General features: G+C 39.8%; 1 protein-coding gene across 2 annotated transcripts in view; it reads left to right on the plus strand.

The window, feature by feature from the left end:
* Ube4A (Ubiquitination factor E4A) overlaps nucleotides 1–26,197 on the plus strand; it is a 523,714-nt gene that overhangs the window by 396,335 nt on the left and 101,182 nt on the right. For both annotated transcript variants that reach the window (XM_090376475.1, XM_090376476.1), the window contains exon 14: nucleotides 8,664–8,856. In XM_090376475.1, coding sequence (XP_090232601.1) covers nucleotides 8,664–8,856 — 193 coding nt within the window. The remainder of the gene's footprint in view (nucleotides 1–8,663; nucleotides 8,857–26,197) is intronic.

Here is a 26,197-nt window from a genome sequence, read left to right on the forward strand (position 1 = left end):
TTTTAATCATTTCATAATGGATGCCATCTGGTCCAACGGCACTTGCTTTGGAAAGAGTGAGCGCTCTTTTCAGTTCCTCTATAGTGAATGCCCCGTTGTAGGGATAGAGGCCCTTGGTCTTAAAATTAAGTGCTTGCCTTTCCAGTTTGTGTTTAAGGACCAGGAACTCTGGGGAATACGAAGATGTTGCAGAGATCTTAAAGAATGTTTCCCCAAGAGCATTGGCTATTGCAGTTGGATCTGCAATAGCGCATCCATTATAATCTAGGATTGAAGAAGGGTGGGATGTATATTTTCCCTTCATTTTCCGGATTTTATCCCAGACTACCTTAGAGTTGGTAGACTGGTTAATAGATGATGTAAAACGGATCCACGATTCCTTTTGACTCTGACGACGGATGTAGCGTGCTTTGGCTCGTGCACGTTTGAAGGCTATAAGGTTGTTCGTGGTGGGATATCGGCGAAATATCCCCCACGCTTTGTTTTGAGCCTTTTTTGCTGCTGTGCATTGTGAATTCCACCAGGCTTTGGGAAATGGTGGAAACCGGGCTGATGTTTTTGGGACAGCTTTAGCAGCTGCTTGGACGATGATTTCTGTGATGTACTGTACTGCGTCATTGATCGGCTCTTGACTGACTGTGCTAAGATCGAAATTTGCCTGTTGTTGGAAGGCAGTCCAGTCAGCCTGATCAATCTTCCACCGTGGTAACCTAAAAGGAAGACATGGTCTCCCACTGTGTAACAAGGTTATCACAGGGAAGTGATCGCTTCCGTATGGATTCTCCTCCACTTCCCAGGTGAGTGAAGGGAGTAGAGAAGGGGAGCAGATAGAAAGATCAATGGCAGAAAAAGTACGGGTAGGCATGTGGAAGAAGGTGTTTTTTCCAGTATTTAGAAGGGAAAGGTCATTGTCATTGAGTATACGCTCAATGACTCGTCCCCTTCCGTTGACGTTAGCACTACCCCACAGGGCGTTATGTCCATTAAAATCCCCGAGAAGTAAGAAAGGGGGAGGCAGCTGCGTTAGAAGATCATCAAGGTCTGCCTGGGAGATGTCAGTCCCAGGTGGCAAATAGATAGAGCACACAGTTAATAAAAATCTCACCGTAAGGCGAATTGCGACAGCCTCTATTCTAGTTGTAATTAGTAAGGGCTGCACTGGGGTCTGGTTACCCACAAGGATAGCCACTCCCCCATGTACAGAGCCGTCCACAATTCTATCCTTTCGAAAAACTGTGATGGTGGGATCATCATTTGCCTTCAGATATGTCTCCTGCAAGCAAAAGCAAACTGGCTCGTGCTTTTGCAGGAGAGCCTTGATGTCATCTATATTTCGCCGGGATCCACGACAATTCCATTGTAGGAATTTAGCCATTATTTTGGCTTGGTGGGTCCATCAGGCGGCTTCCGAGGTGCTGAGGGCTTAGTTTTATCAGTCTTGGATTTATCTTTTTTGGGGAAGAATGGACGCTGTCCCGTGTCCATTTCCTCCTCCGCAAAGAGTTCCAAGACTGAATCAACGGGTACCTCCTTCTGCTCTACATCCATCTTTTCTTGGGAACTAGGGGGGACTTCCCCTTTCTTATTCTTTTCTTTCGTATCTACTTTTGTAATTTGTGGAGCATTAGGAGGTACCGATATAGGAGTGGCAGCTGACTGGTCCTTTTGTGCAGGTTTTTGTGAACTTAATAAATACCGCGCGATGGGAGTGAAAGACTCCTTTGGAGGAATGGTCATGTCCGTCTGAGTTCCGACGGAACATCTCCCTGCTACCTTCTGGGCGTAGGTAGGTCTGTTGATATTCAGGGGTTTGACCGATTTCCTTGCCTCCTGGTATGATATATTTAGCTCTGCCTTCAGCCGTTGAATTTCTTTTTCTTCTTTCCACCTCTGGCATGCTCGTGAATAGGCCGGGTGTTCGCCTTCACAGTTAATACAGGTGGGTTTTGCGGCTGAACATGCTGTTGTTTCGTGGTCCTTTGCACCGCATCGAGCGCATGCAAGGACTCCACGGCAGGCCATTTGAGAATGTCCATACTTCTGGCATTTGAAACACCGTAAAGGGTTCGGAACGTATGGACGCACTGAACAGTTGATGTATCCAGCTTTAATCTCCTCAGGAGGTTTAGGAGTGTTAAAAGTCAGGATAACGCTCCTGGTTTTAACAATTTTTCCATCCCTTCGCGCAGTAATTCTCTTGACGGCAATGACTCCCTGTGGTTTTAATTCAGAGCAGATTTCCTCCTCGGTTACGTCGAGAAGGTCCCACTCCGAAATGATACCTCTCAATGAATTGAGTGTTCTGTGTGGTGTCACCGTTACAGGGATTCCTCCGATTGATGTTGTTCGGAGTAGATGTTCAGATTGCCGGTCATTTTTAGTTTCAATTAAAAGGTCTCCAGAACGAAGCCTCTTAACTGATTTGGGTGAACCTGCTAACCCGTCTAACCCTTTTTGTATGAAAAAGGGCGACATTTTACCAATTGGTGTCTCATTGGTAGAATGCATAATTAGGAACCTTGGGACTGGCCCTGATGGTACTTCGGTTCTCTGCCTCTTTGTAGCAATAATGCTATCTGCCTCTCCGTCATTATTTTCAGATAGGGACCGGGTTGGGGCCCTTGAAGGAATACGTTTATCAGGATTCATGGAGTTTATTAAAGTGTTCAGTGCCCGGGCTCCCCACCCACCACGGAGCCCAAAGGGACGCCCACTACCCGGCATGCAATAAATGCGCTCGGGAGTGGGACGCCAGGGCTACCCAGACACTATACCCGCACTGCCGCCAGCCTGAATCCTGTCCCTCGGACCATGAGGGTAGGGGTGTGGCATTGACACGGTTGACCCTCGCAGGCGAACCTACTAGCCGATTGATCCTAGCCGGGCCTTCCAGGACCACCCGTCTTGTCGAAGCAGGGGCCAAAGTGGTGTATTGAAGCTGGGCCCCTCAACCACCAGGATCCCCCTTTCCGAATTTCCACGGGTCGCAGCGCACGGCAAACACGCCGGATTCCATTGATGTAAGCCCGGAACCTAGGCTGTGGGCGTTGGATCCCAGTGATGCTAGTCTGGAAGTCCAGCAGCGTCACTGGGAGGTCCCCTCACCACGTACAGGTGCCCACGCCGAGGGGAACACCGTCAAGAGACTGCAATCAGGGGACCTACTAGTGGAGACAATAAACTGTGGACAATCGCAGAAACTGCTAGACCTTGCCAACTTTGCTGGAATTCCAGTAAAGGTTTCTCCCCATGCAACCCTAAATACATCCAAAGGGGTTATATCCAGCTGGGATATATTGAATGTCACGGAGGAGGAGATAACGCAAGAACTTCAAGACCAAAATGTCATTGCAGTCAAAAGGATTATGACTAAAAAAGGCAATACACTTTCACCTACAAGGAACATTATTCTCACTTTCAATACGCCAAATCTACAACATCGATAAAAGCAGACTTTGTCACATTAGGCCCTATATTCCTAATCCACTGAGATGTTTTAAGTGCCAAAAGTATGACCACTCTCAAACGGCATGCAGAGGAAATCAAGTTTGCCCCAATTGTGGGTCCTCTGACCACACTCAAAGTGATTGCTCAGCAAAAGAAATGGCCTGCCCCAACTGTAAAGGCAACCATCCTTATTCCAGGTCATGCGACAAATGGAAAACTGAAAAGAAATTTGTGAAATATAAGATTGAAAATAAAGTAAGTTTTCAAGAAGGAAGGAAAGTAATTGCTCCCAGTATGACTAAGCGTACATATGCCAGTATTGCGCAAAAGCATCAATCAGTGGGCACCCAAACTGATGTTACAGTCCCTTCAAACACTTCAATCTCTGACTGGGCTTGGGCTGTTCTCTCCCAGCAACAGTCCAATATCCCTAAGCAGTTGAACCAGGCAAATAGTACTGCACTTACAGTACCAGCAACATCTCCTTCTCCTCCCCCCAGTGATTGCTTCTACATCGAATAATTGGAGCTCACATTTAAAAAAGAATATCCAAGAAACATCTATGGATACACTTGAAAAGACAAACCAAAGCCTGAACGTCACAAACCAATCACATTAAAAAAACAGTCAGATACAGCTTCTTCTACTAAACACCAGTAATGCCTTATATTCTACAATGGAACTGCAGAGGATTTCGTAGCAACCTTAATGATATTCAAGTCTTAATTAACCACTATTCTCCAGTTGGTTTCTGTCTACAGGAAACCTATCTAACTCCTCAAATTTCCACCAACATTAAGAACTATGCCATCTATCAACAAGATCATAATACTTCAAATGCTGCCCGTGGAGGCGTGGCCATCTTGGTCAGCCCAAAGATCCCGACCAAACAAATTGTTTTTCAAACTGAAATTGAAGTTGCTGCTGTACGTTTGAGAACCCAGATTACGTTAACACTAGTATCAGTCTATCTCCCACCAAGTCATACCTTCTCTTACCAAGATCTTGAAAACCTGCTAATGCAATTACCACCCCCTGTCTCTCTCTCTTGGGTGATTTCAATGGCCACCACCCCTTATGGGGATCAACAAAATTAGATACACATGGCCGCCTAATTGAAACTTTTTTAGATAAGCAAAACCTTACTGTTCTTAATACTGGTGCACCCACTCACATACAATTACCAACTGGACAAACTTCTGCAATCGATCTATCAATATGTTCCCCGATTCTGTTTCCAATCATAGAATGGTCTGTTATGGACGACCCCTTGGGCAGTGATCATTTTTCCGATTATTTGTGATCTGCTCACTGCACAACCACCATTAATCAAACCCTGCAGGAAATGGAAGTTCTCTCAAGCCAACTGGGTCAAATATCAATCTTTTGTCACCCTGGATGAGCAGTATATACGAACACAGTCTGTAGATGAAGCCACAGATTTACATCACTTCACACCTACTATCTGCAGCTAAATGTTCAATTCCATTGTCAAATCCCCAATCCCGACGGCACTTTAACTATTGATGGAACGAAGACTGCACAAAAGCAAAGAAGTTAAAAAATAAAGCATGGAATTTATTTCGTAGATCACCAACCATGGCTAATCTTATCAATTACAAGAAGCTAAGAGCAAAAGCACGTCGCATTCAAAGAGAAGCCAAGAAAAATTCTTGGATTAGGTTTGCATCTACCATAAACAGAAACACTAACTCCAGGTTAATGTGGAAGAAAATCAGGCAGATTTTTGGGAAATTTCCAAACACCCCATCACCAATTCTTTCATGGGATGGGCAGGAACTCTCTGCTCCTAAGGACATAGCAAATGCCTTGGGCAAAACCTTTGCTGAAGTTTCAGCGGCCTCAACTTATTCTGTGGATTTTCAGAAAATAAAGACCATGACTGAACAACGAGCCATCAACTTTCAAACCTCCATTTTCCTTCCGTATAACCAGCCTCTTCAATATCATGAACTTCTACATGCCATTAAAACAACATGCAACGGTGCCGCTGGGCCAGATGGAATATCTTACATTATGTTACAAAATCTTGGTGACAAAAATTTACAAATACTGCTGGTCTACTATAATCAGATATTTATGGAAAACATTTATCCCATCTCTTGGCATCATGGCACAGTTCTTGCCTTTTTGAAACCTGGAAAAGACCCTACCAGACCATACAATTACCGACCAATTTCCCTCTCCAGTTGCCTCAGTAAAATACTTGAAAAAATTATTCATAATCGACTTGTTTGGATTATCGAAACACACCTAATGAGTAATAATCATCATGGCTTTCGTAAGAACAGGTCCTCCTTAGATATCATGACCAAGGCAAAGTCTGCAATTCGCAATGCCTTTGTCAAAAATGAACATCTTGTTTTGGTTTCCATAGACATAGAGAAGGCATTTGACACTACCTGGGGCCATGGCATTCTCAGCGACCTCCATGCCCTTGGTCTACGAGGCAACCTTCCTATATTCATTGGGAACTTTCCCAGAATCGTTTGTTCCAAGTTCGATACCACAACTCGCTTTCTATGACATTTTTACAGGAAGAAGGAGTGCCACAAGGTTCTGTATTGAGTGCAACCCTCTTTGCTCTTAAAATTGATTCTATCACAAAAGAACTTCCAAATACAGTTGAGGCCTATCTTTATGCGGATGATCTCTCCATTTCTTGCCACTCTCAGAATATGAGATCCATTGAATGTCAGTTGCAGATATCCTTGAATAAGGTCCAAAGGTGGGCAGGACTCAATGGCTATCGTCTATCTCAGCAGAAAACTGTTGCAATCCACTTTTGTAATCAACAAAAATGCATACAGATCCTGAACTTCAGATGTCAAATTTTACCATTCCAATGACCAGCAGTATCAGATTCTTGGGATTAATCCTTGACAGAAAATTAAATTTTTTTGAGCACATTAAATCAGTGCGTACTTCCTGTCTCAAAAAACTGAATATACTCAGAGCTTTATCTGCCCTGTCTTGGGGAGCAGACCGTCCATCTTTGCTTCTCTTATACAGAGCATTGATCAGATCCCGTTTGGATTATGGTGCTCCAATCTACGATTCTGCCCGACAGAGTACACTACACTGGTTGGACCCTATACAGAATAGTGCATTGCCCTTCGAGCATTCAGGACATGTTTGTTTGTTATTTGGTTTTTATGAGCATTAGCAACTAAGGCCATATTGCTCCGGGAATATGTGGTGGTCATTCCCTTGACCTTTCCGCATCCTCCGTATTTAGTGGTGACGGGCTCGAACCCCAGTCTAATCAAGAAGTGTGTGCTATGCACTGCTGCTCCTTTCCACCTGGCTACTGAGGCACCCATTCAGGACATCTCCTACTCATAGTTTATATATCGAAGCACATGAGCCCCCTCTTTGTTTCCGCAGGAAAACATTACTTCTTAAGTATGCAGCCCAAATACAAAGTTGCTGTCAGCATCCTATTGAGCCGTACCTCTTTAATCCACCACTGCAAAACTTCTATAGAAATAAACCCAGTAAAATAAGACTGGCAGGCCTACACCTAATTGAAATAACACAGAGTTGGAATATTCCTGATGTCAACAGGCTAGAAGTAGTGAAATGCTCTCATCCACCTTGGACACCTCCTCCTCAATTAACTTGTGATACTTATCTTCAAAAATGGGGAAAGAATCACCTACCGTCACTCAATGTGAAACAACTCCATGCAAGCCATATTCAGAAATATGCTAGTTTATTGCCAATATATACTGATGGCTCCAAATCACATTCAGCTGTTGGAGCAGCAGCAGCAGTATTTCCCACTACAATCATTTCTGCTTCCCTTCCACCTGAATATAGCAGCTTTTCTGCAGAACTTTATTCAATAAAATTAGCTTTAGAAAACCTGAATTTCTACCCATCTCTAAAATATATTGTATACACTGACTCTCTAAGCTCAATTAAAGCAATACAAAACTTTTCTTAGAAGGTTCATCCTATGTTAAACCAAATCAGAAGCCTATTATTAAAAATTGAGGAATGTCATCAATCAGTGACCTTTTGCTGGACTGAAAGGGAATGAACTTGCTGACAAAACTGCCAAAAATCCATCAACCTATGATTTAACCCGTGCTCCTATTCCAATCTATGACTATAATCATATCATACAAACAACATGTCTTGCACAGTGGAAAGAGCTATGGCACACCTAAACCAATAATAAACTCTATCAGTTAAAACAGCACCCAAAGCTTTGGCACTCTAGCACCAAAACAGTGCTAAGAGAAGTGGTACTTGCACAGGCACGAATAGGACATACGTATCTCACTCACCTCCATCTACTCACAGGAGAGGATCCTCCTCAGTGTCCACACTGTTCAGCACATTTATCAGTGAAACATATCCTAATTGACTGCCCACAGTATCAACAGGACAGAACATCCATCCTGTCTTCCCTGACAAATCTGCGAGAACCAGTGACATTAAAGCATATCATTGGCGAGGAAGCAAATAGCAATGAATTTTTATCTTTTCGGAAAAAAATTGGACTTTATCATAAATTCTGAAAGGTTATCGTAACAAAAATCAAGTCATTATAACTGAATTTTGTTTTAGCAGTTCCCTATGAATAGATGAACTATAGCCCCAGAAGCTTATGTGCATTAAACCTCCATAACACTAACACATACACATAGAAGGGCAGAAGAAGAGAGGAAATAAAGGAAACTTAAATTTTTATTGTTATTACTATTTTTTATTTATTTATTTTTTTGTTTGAAAAACTGTGTGCATACATGCAGATCAACCACTAGTCATTTAGATTACACAATTAAGGGCAGTCCTGTGCAAAATTCATTGCAGGCTTTTGGTTAATTTGCTGATATCTTGGATTAAACTGATAAGATGACTTTCAGAAAATATTTTCAAAGAGAATGGAAGAACCATTCCTTTCCTCAAAGATTCTTTTATGACAGTTATGAAAATAATGGTCATTACATTTCCTTTGTAATTAAAAAGGAATCAACTCGTAGGGAATTTTGAAATCAATCACATTTCAAAGGAAATTTTGAATTTCCTTTGAAATGTCATTCACTTTGCAATTCCCTAACAATAAAGTCCTTTTCAAATCTGATTTATTTTTCCTTTTGAAAAATAAGTTAGATTCACAAACGAGATTATATAAAATATCTGTTCATGTGCATGTTTAATAGAATATTTTTATTTCCTTTAAGCTTAGTCAGAGAGCAACTTTTTACACATCATCCACTGATATCAGAGTTGTTACCAGTTCTTCTCCATGTTTTTGTGAGCATTGAAATGACTGGACAGAGCGTTGCTTTTGAACAAAAGTTCCAGTATAGAAGGCCAATGTATATTGTCTTGGACTACATGTGGACCATAGATATACATAAAGAGAAAATGAAGGTTAGAGGTTTTATTTTTTCTTTGCTTTATTGTTATTCATTTCATATATAATATGCTGATATATTTTCCATTTAGATGGGTGGCTTGTGGGTAGCACAATGTTTAAAAATCTCTGTCCTTCTACCACATGTGGAAAAGGCCAGGTTTTTGAATCCCAGCATTGAAAAGATGACCTTTCATTTTACAATGAATGATTTTACTGAACAGCATACTTACATTGAATTTTGTTTCAAATTAGAGAAAAGTGCAACAGAAACCCACAAAATGTTATTAACAGCTTTTGTAAAAGATACTCTGTGTTATTCAAAGGCTTTTAAGTGATTTACAAAGTTTAAAGAGGCACTAGTCCAGCGAAGATGATCCTCACTCTGCTGTTACTCAGTTTCAAAATCCAGTAATTTAATAAAAAAAACAGTTTTTAATCATACATGTTCATTATCTGATGAGGAGTGATCAACATTTAGCTACTCACAAAGTTGCTAGTAAAACTGGTATTACTTATGGGACATATCAATCAATTTTAACACAAGATTTAGGAATGCAAGGCATTACAGTCAAGCTTGTGCCTCCTATCTTCTTGTTCTCAATAAAATGTGAAGATCATGCTCATTATGAATTTATCCTGTATGGTCAAGCAGTGAATCAGGAATACTAAAAAGCAGTTCTATGGTGCTGTTCAGAGAAAGCAACAGGAAATGTAGACTTCAGAGATTTGGCACCTTTATCATTACAATACTCTTGTGCACTCAGTGGCCTTGCAAAGCACTTCATCACTGTAGTCCTCCATTGCCACAAGATTTAGTTTTCTTTCAAGCTTGAATTCCCTTAAAAGGTCAATGCTACAGGTTTTGCAAGGAAATTATTCAGAACATGGCATAGGAACTGTTAGTAATCCAAAAGAAGCTTATCAGGAATGTTTCCTTAATTTGCAGAATCATTAGAATCAGTATATATATGGCGTTGAGGAGCCTGTTTCGAAGGAAACCCATCTGAATAGCCATTAAGTTTCATCATTTCCTAAATATTAGTTAATTTCCCACACTCTTTGAACATGCTCATACATTAAAAATTTACATTTATTTTATGTGCTTCATACTTGATAGTGGGCTCTGTACGTGCTCTATGAAAGCTAATAACTGTTATAATCAATTTTAATGTCCTTGGTAAAGCTTGTGCTTGGCAACACACATCTTTCCTTTCCCACTCTTACTCTTCTGTGTGTTTTTGCTTAAAACAAAGGATCATCACTGCATTTACAATGGATCATTATTGCATTAACCATCAACTTAAATTCAGCAACTTAAATATGTTAAAGGCAGAACTAGACAAAGATTTAAACATTTGGAGTGAATGGAGGGGTGAAGTGGGAAGGGTTTTTTTTTTTTTTTTTTTGGTTTTGGCTGATGCTATATAAGCTTGCTTTCTTGCATCATATGCCTCTACTAATACTAACTTTAAAAAAATAAACATAAAGGATGGAGTGTTGAATAATTACAAAATTATTTGGCATCCCTTAAGGAGACATGTGGATAGCATCCTAACTTTTGCTTGGACAGTACAATAAGGGACATAAATTAAAAAGGTTGGTTGTGGGATAGATGTATAAAAATTTTCTTTTGGCCAGAGAGTGATTAATTGTTGGAACAAAGTGCCATCTGGCGTTATGTAGATCTGGGTAGTTTAAATAATGGACCAATGAGTTGGATAGTTTTTTTGCTGAAACTATTTGAGCTTGATTCCTTGCATGATTTGCTATTCTACTAATAATAAAATTCTGGTTGGAGTATAAAATTACTTTTGTCACGTACATAGTTGCATTGGCATCAGAAAAATTTTTGGAAAGTTTAAACATGTTTGACTTGAACTCTATATTATTGTTCACTTTCTATTTCTATTTTATTAAAGCACATGATTCTCTAGTGCTAACATAACATTTTTTTTTTTCATTGCTAATTTTACTTCCAAGCCAGTAATAGTTGGACTTTCCTATTTTTGCCACTGTTTGTTACTGCTACAAGAAAAAACATATGCATAGCAATAATAAACAGAGTAGAAAGAATGTAGTGAGTACAAAAAAAAAGCAAAGCAACTAACACTCCAATTAGTATCCCAACTGATACTCTGTCTCACATGACAGTAAAAAATTGGAAACGACAAAGACAGCAAGAAAGCTGAATCACCAACCAATAGTATGGAAGTAGATGTACATTCAGATAATGAGGAACCCATACTAGAACTTCATGCGAATGACACTATGGATACTGGACGCCCCAACTTTCCAAAAAAAAGAATGAAAAAAATGTCCTGTAAACAAAAAGCAGTCGGATGAATCATCATCTACCAAAACTAAATAATGCATAACATCATACAGTGGAACTGTAGAGGATTAAGCACTCATTGTGATGACTTAAGAGATTTACTATCTCAGTTCAAACCCATAGGTTTGAAACTGAGATAGTAAATCCCTTTCCTGTAGGCATATACCTACGTTTTCAAACAGTTTTACTGTTTGAAAACGTAGGTATATGCCTACAGGAAACATCCTTGTCTCCCCCAGTTTTGCCAAAATTCTCAAATTATATCTTGTACAGACGAGATAGGAACTCAGAGTCTCCTGCACACATGGAGGAGTGGTCATTCTTGTTAATTCTAATGTGCCATCCAGGCCGATCCAGTTAAGAACAAATCTAGCAGCTGTGACTGCTTGTATTGCAGTTGGTACGTCAGTCACCCTTGTTTCCGTTTATATTCCACCATCTCTATCTCTTCCCTATTCAGAACTCGACAATTTGTTTACCCAACTCCCAGCTCCAATTTGTCTTCTCGAGGATTTTAATGGACACCATCCTTTGTGGGGGTTTACTACAATTGACAGAAGAAGCAAATTGATTGAAGAATTAATGAATAAAAATGATCTTAATTTACTGAACTATGGATCTCCAACGTACACCCACCTACCTACAGGATCTACTTCTGCAGTTTACTTGTCAATTTGCTCTCCATCCATCTTTCCAATCATGACATGGTCGGTATTATCAGATCCCTTTAATAGTGTCCACTTTCCAATTATTTGCACAATACAAACATCATAAACTCAAAATCCTGATCAACGATCCAATTGAAAGTTTAGTAAGGCGAACTGGGATGGCTATTCTGCCAAAATGCTTTTAAATAGAATTTATATTCAACAGAAATGTATTGATGATGTAACTACTTACATCACCAATCAGATTCTGACTGCGGCAGATGCTTTTATTCCAAAATCCAATCCATATCGTGTTCACCGAAATCACTGGTGGAATACAGAGTGCTCTAATGCCAAACAAGAGAAAACCGTGCATGGAATAATTTCCAGAAGTGTCCTACTACCACTAATTTAATTGCTTATAAAAGGCTTAAAGCAAAAGCAAGCAAATTAGAAAGAAAACGAAACGTGATTCGTGGATTGCTTTTGCATCGACCATTGCAAAAGACACTGACACATGGATCATCTGGAGAAGGATACAGGCTCTAAATGGCAAATTTGTTCGGATACCCTCTCTGATACTTCACTGGAAAGGGAAAGTCATGTCTACTCCTGAAGAAGCACTAGCAGAATCTTTTGCCACCATTTCTGCTTCTGGCTCCTATGCATCCTCCTTCCAGAGCACTAAAGATGGTGCAGAACAGTATAAAATTAACTTTTCAAAACATCACTCCTTTCCGTATAACCAACCCTTTGCATTAATAGAACTGAAAGAATCATTAACTAGATCTGCCAAAAGTGCTTCATGCCCAGATGGCGTTCATTACATTATGCTCAAGCATTTACATAAAGAGGACTTGTGTTCCTGTTGATTTTCTACAGTCAGATCTTCTCTGAAAATGCCTATCCTTCTTCCTGGTGCCTGGTGCCATGCCAAAACCAGGCAAAGATCCTTCCCTGGTTCACAATTAAGGCCAATATCTCTCACGAGCTGTGTAGGTGTCTCATAGCCAGGTGGGCAGGAGCAGCAGTGCGTAGCACACGCTTCTTGATTAGACCGGGGTTCGAGCCCATGACCACCGCATATCCCTGGAGCAATATGGCCTTAGTTGCTAATGCTCCTAAAAATCAAATAACAAACAACAACAAACGAGCTGCGTAGGAAAAGTTTTTGAAAGGATGGTTCATATAAGGCTCACTTACATTCTGATGTCACAGAATCTCCTTCCAGACCGTCAGTATGGATTTCGGAAGAACAGATGAACGCTAGACGTACTTATAAAAGCTGAATCTCATATTCACAATGCCTTCGTCATGAAACAACATCTAGTCGTGGTCAACTTAGATCTTGAAAAGGAATTTGACACTACTTGGCATCATGGTGTTATAATGGATCTTTACCATCTAGATCTAAGGGGACAGTTGCCTGAAATAATTCAAAATACCTTGCGGCTTCGGTATTTTCAGGTCCAATATAAAAACGTACTTTCTACATCTCACATTCAAGAGGAAGGTGTACCCCAGGGTTCAATACTTAGTCCAACGTTATTTACAATTCGAGTTAGCAATATGACACAGGACACCCCGAAAACAGTTGAAACTTACATGTATGCAGATGACCTTACTATTTCCTGTCAGTCTAAAAGTATGAACACCATTGAATGGCAGCTTCAACTAGCCATAAATAAAATAGAATCCTGGACTTCACAGAACGGTTATCAACTGTCAGAAAATAAATGCACTGCCACTCACTTCTCCAGCTACGTGTTCTACATCCTGATCCTGAACTAGAAATAAAGAAAACTCCAATCCCACTTGTTAATACCTTTAGATTTCTTGGACTGATATTGGACAGAAAGTTAAACTTCCAAGCTAACATCACTCATTTAAGAACTATTTGTCTAAAGTATTTGAATATATTTCGATCAGTCTTGTCCATGTCATGGGGAGCTGATCTGTATACCTAATTCCTTCACGTCTGGATTATGGTTCTCCAGTATATGACTCTGCTATGGTAAGCATATTAGAATGGCTGAACATCATACAGCACGGTGCCCTGAGGACAACCCTAGGAGCTTTCAGGACTTCTCCAGTCCAAAGCCTCTACTTTGAGGCACATGACCCTCCATTACATCTTCGCAGAAAAATATTGCTTTCTCAGTATGCTGCTAAGATCCAAAGTCTCCCTTCCCATCCTAGTTGGGAGTACCTATATAATACCTGGTGGAATTCCTTTTATGAGAGTAAGCCACGTGAAAACCGAACTGCGTCACTCAGACATAAAGAACTTCTTCATACTTGGAATGTTGATCTAAGCGACATTTCTGAGGACCTGAGGACACCACTCTTCCTGTACCACCTTGGTTACATTTTTATGCCTCTCATGATGACTTTCTCCAAGGGGGGAAAGGATGTTTTAGCTTCTGCCAATATCAGGCAGTTGCATGCAGCCCATGCCAACCTCAACTGCAATTCCTGTGCAATATATGCTGACAGATCAAAAACTGACAACACTGTAGGTGCTGCAGTAGTTTTACCATTACAGCCTCACTACCAACCACATGCAGTATCTTCACTGCTGAGCTATATGCCATAAAGCTTGCACTTGAACAGATTGTTAAACGCTCCATTTCACCAGCCCTAATCTATACTGACTCTCTCAGTGCAGTCTTTGCCATAAGGGAGAATATCTCTGCCTCTCATCCTAACTATTCACTATCAGTTACTCTCTTGCAAAGGGTCCAATCAATCAGTAACATTTTGTTGAGTATCAGGACATTCGGGAATTCCGGGAAATGAGTCTGCTGACCTTTCTACTAAACAAGCTCTTACAACATTCTCACAGCGCCTTCAGGTTCCATATACAGATTGCAAGCCTGTAGTTTGCAAGGCATGTTATGAAAACTGGTCACAAATCTGGCAAAGTAACGCCAACAACCAACTTTTCCAGATCAAACAAGACCCAGAGTTGTGGCTGTCTGGATTCAGACGAAACAGATGAGAAGTAGTAGTATTGGCAAGACTGAGAATTGGGCATACTCATATTACTCACCTGTTTTTATTATTGGGAGAAGATCCACCCCAGTGCACATCCTGTCAGAGTCAACTTACAGTTCGCCACTTTCTTGCAGACTGTCCTCTTTACTTATCAATCCTTTCTCGTTCTAGCACCTTTAGGTCATTCAGAAAATTAAGCGAATCCCGGATTTTATCTCATCTTCTTGGAAATCATGCAAATATAGAAGAACTGTTATCATACTCAAATCGTATTGGCCTATACGCAAGTATAATTAAATAGTTTAAATGGTATATGGATATAAGAAATATGCTACGAACTGACACAATTTGGCCTTAGTAGCCCCTTGTGTCATTAAACTCAATAAAGCAACACTGTAATCCAGTCGTTATATGGAAATTTTCTTCATTCAACAGAAACTATTTTAAAAAGGGGAATTCAAAAAATTTTCTACAAAGTAGTTGGTTTAACAGAGGTCCGACTGTAATTAAATCAAAAATGAAGCAGTTTTAAAATACATAACTGATCGATTGTGCCATTAAAATTCTGGGGATGGAGCCCCACTCGCCCCACCATAGTTTCAGCTCTGGATACTCAATTGCATTCAAGATTTCATTTGTAAAATAAATGATCATCTCAACAATGGGCTCACAAAATTTCAAAAAAAAAATAACAGTGGGCTCTTGCAAGCCCCTACAAGCCCACTGTAGTCAACCACTGTCTATATCCTTCATAAAATGAAGCCTCTAGACCTGTGTGCATTACTCAGGATGCAGCCTAACCATTGCCTTGTACAATAGGATAATAACCTCTTTATCCCTGCTAAGTTCCAGTTTATCAGTGATGTGCAATCTTTTTCCTTCGATTTAAAAAAGGGCCATTTAAAAAATTATTCTATATCCACGGGCCGCAGGATGAGATAACTGGTATTTTCTTACATAATGAAAAACAGAAATTGTATTTATGTTGCTAAAGTATAAAATAATGCAATAAAAGTTTACAACTGGTACAGGAAAACAAAGTATTTTTAAATCATCAATAGTTAGAACTCATATATGAAGCCATACTGCACATCTGCAATATTTATTATGCAGCAGGCAGTAACTGTGACGCCAGGTGGGCAGGAGCAGCAGTGCGTAGCACATGCTTCTTGATTAGACCTGGGTTCGAGCCCGTGACCACCAAATACGGAGGATGTGGAAAGGTCAGAGAATGACCACCACATATCCCCCCCCCCCCCCCGGGAGCAATATGGCCTTAGTTGCTAATGCTCCTAAAAAAACCAAATAACAAATAACAACAACAGCAACTGTGACATGAACAGTATGATTTTAAAAACAACTATTTACGTTACTCGAGAGAATTCCCTTTTTCTCTATTTATTGTAGTACTGATGTATACAGTGTGGAAATCGCACTGAAAAGATCTGTTATGTATTATTGACATTTTTGTTTTTGACAACTATTTATTTTGTTACTTTTGATACTTGAACTGCATGTTTTATGAAAATTTATTAAAATATTCTTATAGGCTGAGACTTGTGGAAAAAAATGTTTAGGTGGGGCCATGGGTTGTGCATCACTGCTGTATATTATTGAAAAAACTCCATCAGCTGCAGTGCTCAGAGAACTTCATATCTGTCTGTATAATTATTACTACGTCTTTTTCATTTTCCACTACCCTGATCGTAGTACCACTCAGTTGGTGCATTAATCTGGGATTAATACTACCTATGTGCAGTACCTTGCATTTATTAACATTAAACTTAAACCCATATTTCAGTCCATCTATCTAATTTTTTTTTTATCTTGTTGCAGTAGCTTTCCTGGATTACTACCATTAACGACCGTTGGCACAGTCATTAATGGTAGTAATAAAGAATAAAGAATCTGCAAACTTAGACATTAACCCTGATATACCTTTATCACTAATAAATATAGAAAGCAGCAATGGGCTCATCATTGAAGCCTGGGGATTCCGCTAATAACATTAGTCTGAGAAGAGCAGTGTCCATTATAATCACTGTCTGTCTTCTTCCACTCAACCATCCCTTTACTCAGATCAGTAACTTACACTGCTTCAATTTGAACAGCACTATTTTATGTGCAACAATATCAGAAGCTTTCCTGAAATCTAAGTATATAATATCAAAATTATTTTTTGCATCATAGTATCCAATCAGATTGGATACTATGACTAGAAAAGATTGCCCCTTAACAAATCAAGCTGTGACTATGCTGTAATTGCATTCCTGTCTAGATAATCCTGCATTACTTCTTTAATCAGAGACACCTTCATTGAACAGACTCCTGTGAAGTCTGTTCAATGAAGATTGATCATAATTTTTCATGAACACCCATGCTGATTGCTATATCTAGCTGAGCTGCAGAATTTAAGACCAAACCAAGCTTAATCACAACTGCAACTGCACAATTAACTCGTGTGCACAGTGTGACCTTGGTGGTCAGTCAAGTTTATGCCTGGTCAGTTTCAGCTATGTGACAAGGGACCCGACATGAGAAACAGTATGTTGCTCTCAGATTTTGTTTCCATCTCAAGAAAACATCAGCCAAAGTGTATGAAATTTTAAAACAGGCTTATGCTGAACCAACGCTTTTTATAGCATAGCTCACAAGTGATTTAGAATGTTCAAAAATGGATGTGATTCAATCACAAAAAATTAAACTGGCAGAGATGTTAAGGATATCAATAGGAAACATGCACGGTATTCTCCCTGACCATTTGCATATGACACATGTTTGTGCATGCTTCGTTCCAAGACCTGAGCAACAGCAAATTTGCATGGGGGTTTATCAAGAGCTGCAATGGATGGTGACTGAAGATGGTGAGTTTCTGCACAAGATGATAACGGCAGATGCAACATGGCATCATCATTTTGACCCAGAGAGTAAGCAAGGAATCTCTGTTTGGAAGTCTATATCATCGCCAACATAAAAAAAAAAAGCAAAAGTTGTGACTTCTGGGTAGGTTATGGTAATCTCTTTATTTTTTTATTTTTTTGACATTCAAGGAATGGTTTACCAGCATGTTCTGCCACATCATAAGAGTGTTATGGCATCTTACAACAGAACTGTGCACACTTTGCGAGATCACATTTTTAGCAAATGACCACAACTGCACACGGTTGGGTGGATGCTGTATCATAACAGTGAGAGACCTCATATTGCTCATACTGATAATTAGGTACTTAGCCAACATTAATGTAAAAATGTGTTCCTCATCTGCTCTACAGCCTTGGCCTTGCACCCTGTGATTTTTTTTTTTTTTTTTTATTTATTTATTTTTTTTTTCTTTTATTTTTTTTGTTTCCAAAGCCAAAAAAAGGAACTGCAAGGAAATAATTTCTAGTTGTCAGAAGAAGTTATAAAGACATCAGAGGTTATTCTCAAATACATGTCAAAAAATGGCTTTCACCACATTTTTCAAAAATGGACAAAACATTGGGATAAGTGCATTTTGTTAAACGGGAACTTTTTTGAAAAGGACCATCAAACTATGGAAGATGAATAAAGGCATTTTGTGAGTAAAAAAATTTATCATCATTCTTTTTTGAACAGTCCTCATTATTTTCAATTACAGCTGTTTCCTGCTCTCATTCTTAGTATTAGCATAGGCATAAGATGCAAGAAAGCAAGCTTTCTTGCTTTCAAGTTTTCATCAGCCCAAAAATAAAAATCCCATTTACACAACCATTCACTCTAAACATTTGTCCAGTTCTTCCTTGTATTTATTTAAGCTATCAACTTCCACAACAAAAGATGGAAGTTTGTTCCAGCAATCAACTACCCGCTGGCAAAAGGCAAATTTCCAAATATCTATTCTACAACTGTTGTACCTCAATTTGAATTTATGCCCTCTCAGGTTTGTAATCTGAGCAAGAGAAAGAGTCTCATCAGAATTGAGCCTACTCAACCCATTCAAGGCCTTATGCACCTCAATCAGACCACCTCGCAGGTGCCTAGTCTCCAGACATTGCAATTTACAGAATTTAAGACTTTCTTGGTAAGAGCACCCTTTCGTTCCTCTCACCAATCTTGTTACCCTTCTTTGTACTCATTTTAGCAACTCTACATTCTTTCTAAAAATGCCTCCAGACCTGTATGCAGTATTCAAGATGTGGTCTCACCATTGCCACATACAAAGGAATAATTGCCTCCTTCTCCATACTAGCAAAATTCCTGTATATCATTGACAAGACCCTAGGACCTGCTCTGGCTGCATGTCTGCTCAAAAAACTTTATATCTGACTGAACAATGACCCCCCCCCCCACGTCTTTTTCATTCTCTACCACTCTGAGGGTAGTACCACCCAGTTGGTACGTTTCTCTGGGGATACTTCTACCCGTATGCAGTACTTTGCATTTGTCAATGTTAAACTTCAGTTGCCACTTCTCAACAATTTACCCAACATTTTTAGATCCCCTTGCAGTAACATACTGTCTTTACCGTCATTAACTACCCTGCCAACCTTTGTATCATATGAAAACTTGGACATTAAGCCTCATATATCTTCATCACTGTCATTGATAAATACAAAAATTAAAATAGGCTCAACACTGAACCCTCGGGAACTCCACTAATAACATTAGTCCAAGAAAAGCAGTGTCCATTAATTACCACTCTCTGCCTTCTCCCACTCAACTACCCTTTTATCCATTGTAGTAACTTTCACTTAATGCCATACTGCTCCAATTTGTACAGTAATCTTTCATGTATCAAAAGCCAAGTATATGATATCAAAATTATTTTTTTCATTCATTTCCATTGTAACCACTCGTAGTATCCAATCAAATTTGTCAGACAAGAATTCCACTTAACAAACCCAAGCGGTGTCTGAACTATAACTGCAGTCATGGCTAGATAATCCTCTGATGCTTCTTTAACCAGTGACTCCATTGGTTTCTCCCGAACAGCAGTTAAACTAACAGGTCTGTAATTACTTGTGTCACCCTTTGATTCCCCTTTGTGAATTGGGGATACATTTACACAACTCCAGTCCGTAGGGACATCCCCTGAGGGCCCTCATAATTAGGGCTAAAGTTTTGCTTACTTCCTTTGCTGCATACTTAAATATAATTGGATAAATCCAATCCACCTCAGGTGCCTTTCTTAAATTTAACTTCAAGAATTTCTTCTCCACTTTGCTCTCGGTTATTACAAAATCATTAAGCTCCACATTAGAGTTTAATAAGCTTCTGTCCTCCACTTCCCTACAGAATTTCTCATGTGTGACTGTAGATGCAAAATACTCATTCAGTTTGTCAGCTGTCTGAGCAGGGTCATCAACAGTTGAACCATCAATATCAATTGGACCTACCTGATTCATCCCATTCCTTCTAGAGTTTATATAAGTAAAGAAGTCTGTGCTGTTTTTCTTTGCATCTGTGCCAAAGATTTCTCGTAATCTGCTTTCACTTGCTTTACCTCCTTCGTGACTTGATTACAGACTAGCTTATATCTACCATAGGCTTCAGTGTCACCTGATAATTTATATGCATCCCATTCATTTTACTTCTCTGCCACAAGTCTCATTAGCTCATCTGACATCCATTTAAGCCTAAACCTTGAACAGTATTTCTTAATTGGTATGAAAAGCATAGTAGCCTCCAAGATTAATTCCTTGAATGCTTCCCATTTAGAATTTGCTTTTGGTAACATCATCATTTGGTCCCACTGTATACAATTTTATAACTGTCTGAGATCACTCCGGTCATCTTTCCGAAAGCAAAAATCCTTCCCTTTACCCCTGATGGTAGTAATATATTTAAGTAAATCCCACATCAATACACTGTGATCATTGCCAACTATTGGTTCCTTTATCTGCAGATTCTTAATGCATAAATAATCACTGCTGATAATTAGATCAAGAGTATTGCTCCCTCTGTTTGCCTCTCAAACATGCTGCTGTAGAAAACAATCATCGAATAAATCCACAAATGTTTTGCTAGTGAGAGTGACCAATCCACACGTTCTAGTCAATATCTGGAAAGTTAAAATCCCCCGTTATAAGACATTTTGATTTACTGGTCCACTCTATTTCTCTGTGCAATTGTTCATTGCACTCATCAGATTGATTAGGCCTATAGCACACTCCTACTCTCATTTTTGCTTTCCTAGTGCTTATGTCACACCAAAGTGACAACATTGCACTGTCCACCCATGTCAACTGGATGCACTTCCTTAGATTTTGTTTCTTTACAGCGTAACTCTTTCTCCCTTGTTATCCTGTCTATCCTTTCTGTACTCCCCATATTCCACTTCTGCACTGCTTATATGTGTGTCACACCATGTCTGGGTACGAGGTTAGCCTGTGCGGACGAAGCTCTTCGACGCTCTTGGAACAGAGAAGTTTTTCCTGATTTATTTTCTGATTTATTAGCTTAAATCATATTAACTTATTTTCTAGAGTAGCTTTATATTCCTAGTTACGATACTTAGTTTAAAGTTTAACTTAGACAGAGATTTTGTAGGTATCGGTAACGATATCAAATCCACGTGTTACAAATTGAACAAGAGGTCTTTTTTTTTTTTTTAACCAAATTTAGTCGATTTATTAACCAATTGTTATATCAAATTATCTTCTATAAGTAGATTATAGACCTAGTCAGGATCCTTAGTTTATTCTAAATTGAGATAGCGAGATTTGGAAGCTAATCAATACTTACGAGTCCGTAGAAGTACTGTTCGTGAATTCCCGCCATTTTACATGATAGCATAAGCTTAGTGTAGTATAGTGCATAATATAATATTGTCAATCAATTAATCAGTAAATCTATTAATCTTGATAAACTTTATTGTCAATTAAATTGTACTTTTAACTATATATATATATATATATATATATAACGACTTGGTTGTAACAAATAATTAATACATAACTATAGTGGTACATGTGATACGGAAGTTGTATAAAGGGAACTCGTAGAAAACACTAGATACCAAAAAAATAAATATAGCGTTATAACTGTTTTGGGATATAACTTAAGGAATTAATTTTGTTTTGAAATTTTATTGAATAAATTGGAATCATGACTCAGACCAGAGCAGCAAAGCAAAAGGCTCAAGCTAATGGGAGTGCTGTGGTTCAGGGGAGAACTTAGGGGGGCAGTTGCCCTCTGAATCACAGTCTTTTAAAATGCACTGTTTGCTTGATGTTTGCGGAGCAGTCGGGTACGGGACATGATACTGCCAAGGGGGATGTCTTTGTGTGTGCACAATGTAAGGAGTGCAAGGAAATCAGGCGATAACTCAGCGTTGTTATGGGCCTTTATGAGAGCTTGAAGGACAGGGTGGATGCCCTCGAAGGAAATAAATTGAGGGGGCCCATCAAGCTCTCAGCTGCCCACATCAACACCAGAGCTTGCACTTGGTCATCAGGCAACACAGAGGCAGCCCCCTAGGCAGAATGCGCTGGTCCCACAGAAACTAGTAGTTGTTGGTGACTCTATTGTCAGGGAAACGGGGACCATGCTTTGTAAAAAGGATAGGTGGAATAGGACCAGGGTATGTCTGCCAGGGGCAAAGGTTGATGATGTTGTAGAGCGGATATCATCTTTTAAGGGCACAAAAGGTGATATAGTTGTACACGTTGGCACTAATGATATTAAGAGTAGGAGACCAGCGGAATTACTTAGCAAGTACAGGTCACTGTTGAAAAAAAGCCGTGAATTACGGTTGAATTTGAAAGTGTCTGCAATTCTGCCCAGACACGATAGGAGGGAGTATATGATGAGAGCCTTGTCGATCAATTCGGCCCTGGAGGAATTGTGCAAGGCTCAAGGGATAGAATTTTTTTCAGCCTGGACTGTACTTGTTAACAGGAGAGATTGCTTCTACAGGGATGGGATACACTTAAATAGAAAGGGTGCAAGAATTTTTGCTGATGCTGTCGAGGCAGTGTTAGGTGGGTCGGAAAACTGCTAGTTGGGGGGGGGAAAGGACTAATAGATTAACAGTAGCCACTGGCAGAGGTGGAAGTGATTCTTGCACTGTTCTATTGAAATGAGCAGAAGCCTGAAAAACAAGATGCAGGATATTTCAGAGACTGCTGGGAGTCATTGCGGTACAAGTAAACACATGGGTTGTGTTAGGGTAGCTAAGAATAGAAACAGGTGTGTATACCTGCGTGTACACCAATGCTAGGAGTTTGGTAAATAAATTTGATGAATTTGAGGTATTGCTCAAAACATCAAAGGCAGATATTGTTGGGATATCAGAGACGTGGTGTCACACAGATATAAGTAATGCGGAACTGGAATTTGGGGAATACAATGTGTATAGAAAGGATAGACAGGACAGGACAGGACAGGAGGGGTTATGCTATTAGTTAAGAAACACAAAGTCCAAGGAAGTGAAGCCAGTCGACATTGATGGACAGGGCAGTGTCGAGTCAGTTTGGTGTGACATAAGCATAGGGAAATCAAAATTGAGAGTAGGAGTGTGCTATAGGCCTAATGACTCTGATGAGTATAATAAGATATTGTACAGGGAAATAGAGTGGGCCAGTAAATCAGAGAGTCTTATAATGGGGGATTTTAATTTCCCAGATATTGACTGGAATTTGTGGATTGGTCACTCGCACACCAGCAAGGCTTTTGTGGATTTATTGGATGATTGTTTTCTACATCAGCATGTTCATGAGGCAACAAGAGGGAGCAATACTCTTGATCTGATTATCAGTAGTGATTCTTCATGCATTAAGAATCTGCAGATAAATGAACCACTAGGTGGCAGTGATCACAGTGTGTTGAAGTGGGATTTACTCAAGGAGGTAACTACCATCAGAGATAAAGGGAAGGGTTTTTGTTTTCGTAAAGGCGACTATGATGGTCTGAGACAGTATTTAAATTCTGTACAGTGGGACCAACTGATGATGTTACCAACAGCAAACTCAAAATGGGAAGCATTCAAGGAACTAATCTTGGAGGCTACCAGGCTTTACATACCAACTAAGAAATATTGTTCAAGGTTTAGGCCTAAATAGTTGTCAGATGAACTAATGAGACATGTGGCAGAGAAGAAAAATGCATGGGATACATACAAATTAATGGGTGACGTGGAAGCCTATGATAGATATAAGTTGGTCTGTAACCAAGTCACAAAGGAGGTTAGACAGCAAAGGCAGACTACGAAAAATCCTTGGCAAAGGATGCAAAGAAAAACAGAAAAGAGTTCTTTACCTATTTAAACTCAAGAAGGAAAGGGATGAATCAGATTGGTCCACTGGATATTGATGGTTCAACAGTTGAGGATCCTGCTCAGGTGACTAACAATCTAAACGAGTATTTTGCATCTACATTCACGCATGAGGAGTTATTCAGGAAGGAGAATGATGTAGGTAAAGTAAACATTGGCAGTGATCTGGATGATTTTGTAATAACTGAGAGGAAAGTGGAGGAGAGATTGTTGAGGATAAACATAAAAAAAGGCACCTGGGGTGGATGGGATCTATCCAGTTATATTAAAGGAGGCAGTAAAGGAAGTAAGCAAACCCCTAGCCATAATTATGAGAACTTCTTTGGACTCAGGGGAGGTACTCATAGACTGGAGATGTGCAAATGTAACCCCAATTCACAAAGGAGGATCAAAGGCTGCTCGAGTAATTATAGACCTGTTAGTTTAACTTCTGTTCCAGGTAAATTAATGGAGGCACTGGTTAAGGAAGCACTGCAGGATCATCTAGACAAGAATTCAGTTATAGCTCAGACGCAGCATGGTTTTGTTAAGGGCCGGTCTTGCCTGACCAACTTGATTGGATACTATGATGTAGTCACAAAAGAACTGGATGCAGGAAATAACTTTGATATTATATATTTGGATCTTAGAAAGGCTTTTGATACTGTTGCACATGGAAGACTGCTGCACAAATTGGAGCAGTGTGGCATTGGAGGCAAATTGCTGCTATGGATAATGGGATGGTTGAGTGGCAGAAGACAGAGAGTGGTAATCAATGGACACTGCTCAACGTGGACTAATGTTATTAGTGGAGTTCCTCAGGGTTCAGTTTTGGGTCGGTTGTTGTTTTCGATGTTTATGAATGATATTGATGATGGGATATCAAGTTTAATGTCCAAGTTTGCAGATGATACGAAGGTTGGCAGGGTTTTTAATGACACTAATGATAGTACACTGCTGCAACAGGATCTAGAAAAGTTGAGCAGATGGGCTGAGAGGTGGCAAATGAAGTGTTAAATTGACAAATGTAAAGTACTACATATGGGAAACAGTAACCCCAGAGCAACGTATCGACTCTGCGGTACTACACTGACAGTGGTGGAGAATGAAAAGGACCTGGGGGTAATTGTGCAGGCAGATATGAAGTTCTCTGAGCAGTGCAGACGAGCTGCAAGAGTAGCTCATGGTGTCTTGTCAATGATATACAGGAATTTTTCTAGCAGGGATAAGGAGGTGATTATTCCCTTGTATAAGGCAATGGCTAGGTCACATATTGAGTACTGTATACAGGTCTTGAGGCCTCATTTCAAGAAGGATATAGAGCTGCTGGAACAGGTACAGAGAATGGCAACAAGATTAGTGAATGGAACAAAGGGTTGCTCTTACGAAGAAAGGCTTAAGTTTTGCAAATTACAGCGTCTGGAGACTAGGCACCAGCGAGGTGATCTGCTAGAGGTGTATAAGGCTTTGAATGGTTTGAGCATGCTCTGTGCCAATGGGATTCTTCATCCTGCTCAAAATAATCACCTCAGAGGGCATAAATTCAAATTGAGGAAGGACGGATGTCGGATAGATGTGCGGAAATTTGCCTTTAGCCAGCGGGTGGTTGGTTGGTGGAACCGACTTCCGTCACTTGTTGTTGAAGTTGATAGCCTAAACAAATTTAAGGCTCAACTGGACAGGTATTTCGAACGAACGGAGGGGTGAAATGGGAGTGGTGTGTTTTTTTTTTTTTTTTTATTGGCTGATGCTGAATAAGCTTGCTTTCTTGCATCATATGCCTCTACTAATGCTAATGCCTGTGATATCCCAACAATATCTGCCTTTTATGTCCTGACCTGCATTTCAAATTCATCGAATTTATTTACTATACTCCTAGCATTGGTGTTCATGCAAGTATACATGCACCTGTTCTTACTCTTAGTTACCCTAACACAGTCCATGTATTTACTTGTTCCATGATGATCCGCAGCAGCTCTTGAAATCCACAGCAACTTGCTCTCTAGGCTGCTGCTCATTCCAATAGAAGCAGTGCAAGAATCAGTTTTGCCTCTGCCTGTGGCTACTGTTAATCTTTTAGTCTGTGAATTTCCCAAAGCTAGCAGTTTTCCGACCCGCCTAACACTGCCTCAATCGCATCAGCAAATATTCTCGCACCCTTTCTA

The sequence above is a fragment of the Mastigoproctus giganteus genome, chromosome 6 (genome assembly GCF_048544385.1).
Source record: "Mastigoproctus giganteus isolate SK-2022 chromosome 6, ASM4854438v1, whole genome shotgun sequence".
NCBI classification, from domain to species: Eukaryota; Metazoa; Arthropoda; class Arachnida; order Uropygi; family Thelyphonidae; genus Mastigoproctus; species Mastigoproctus giganteus.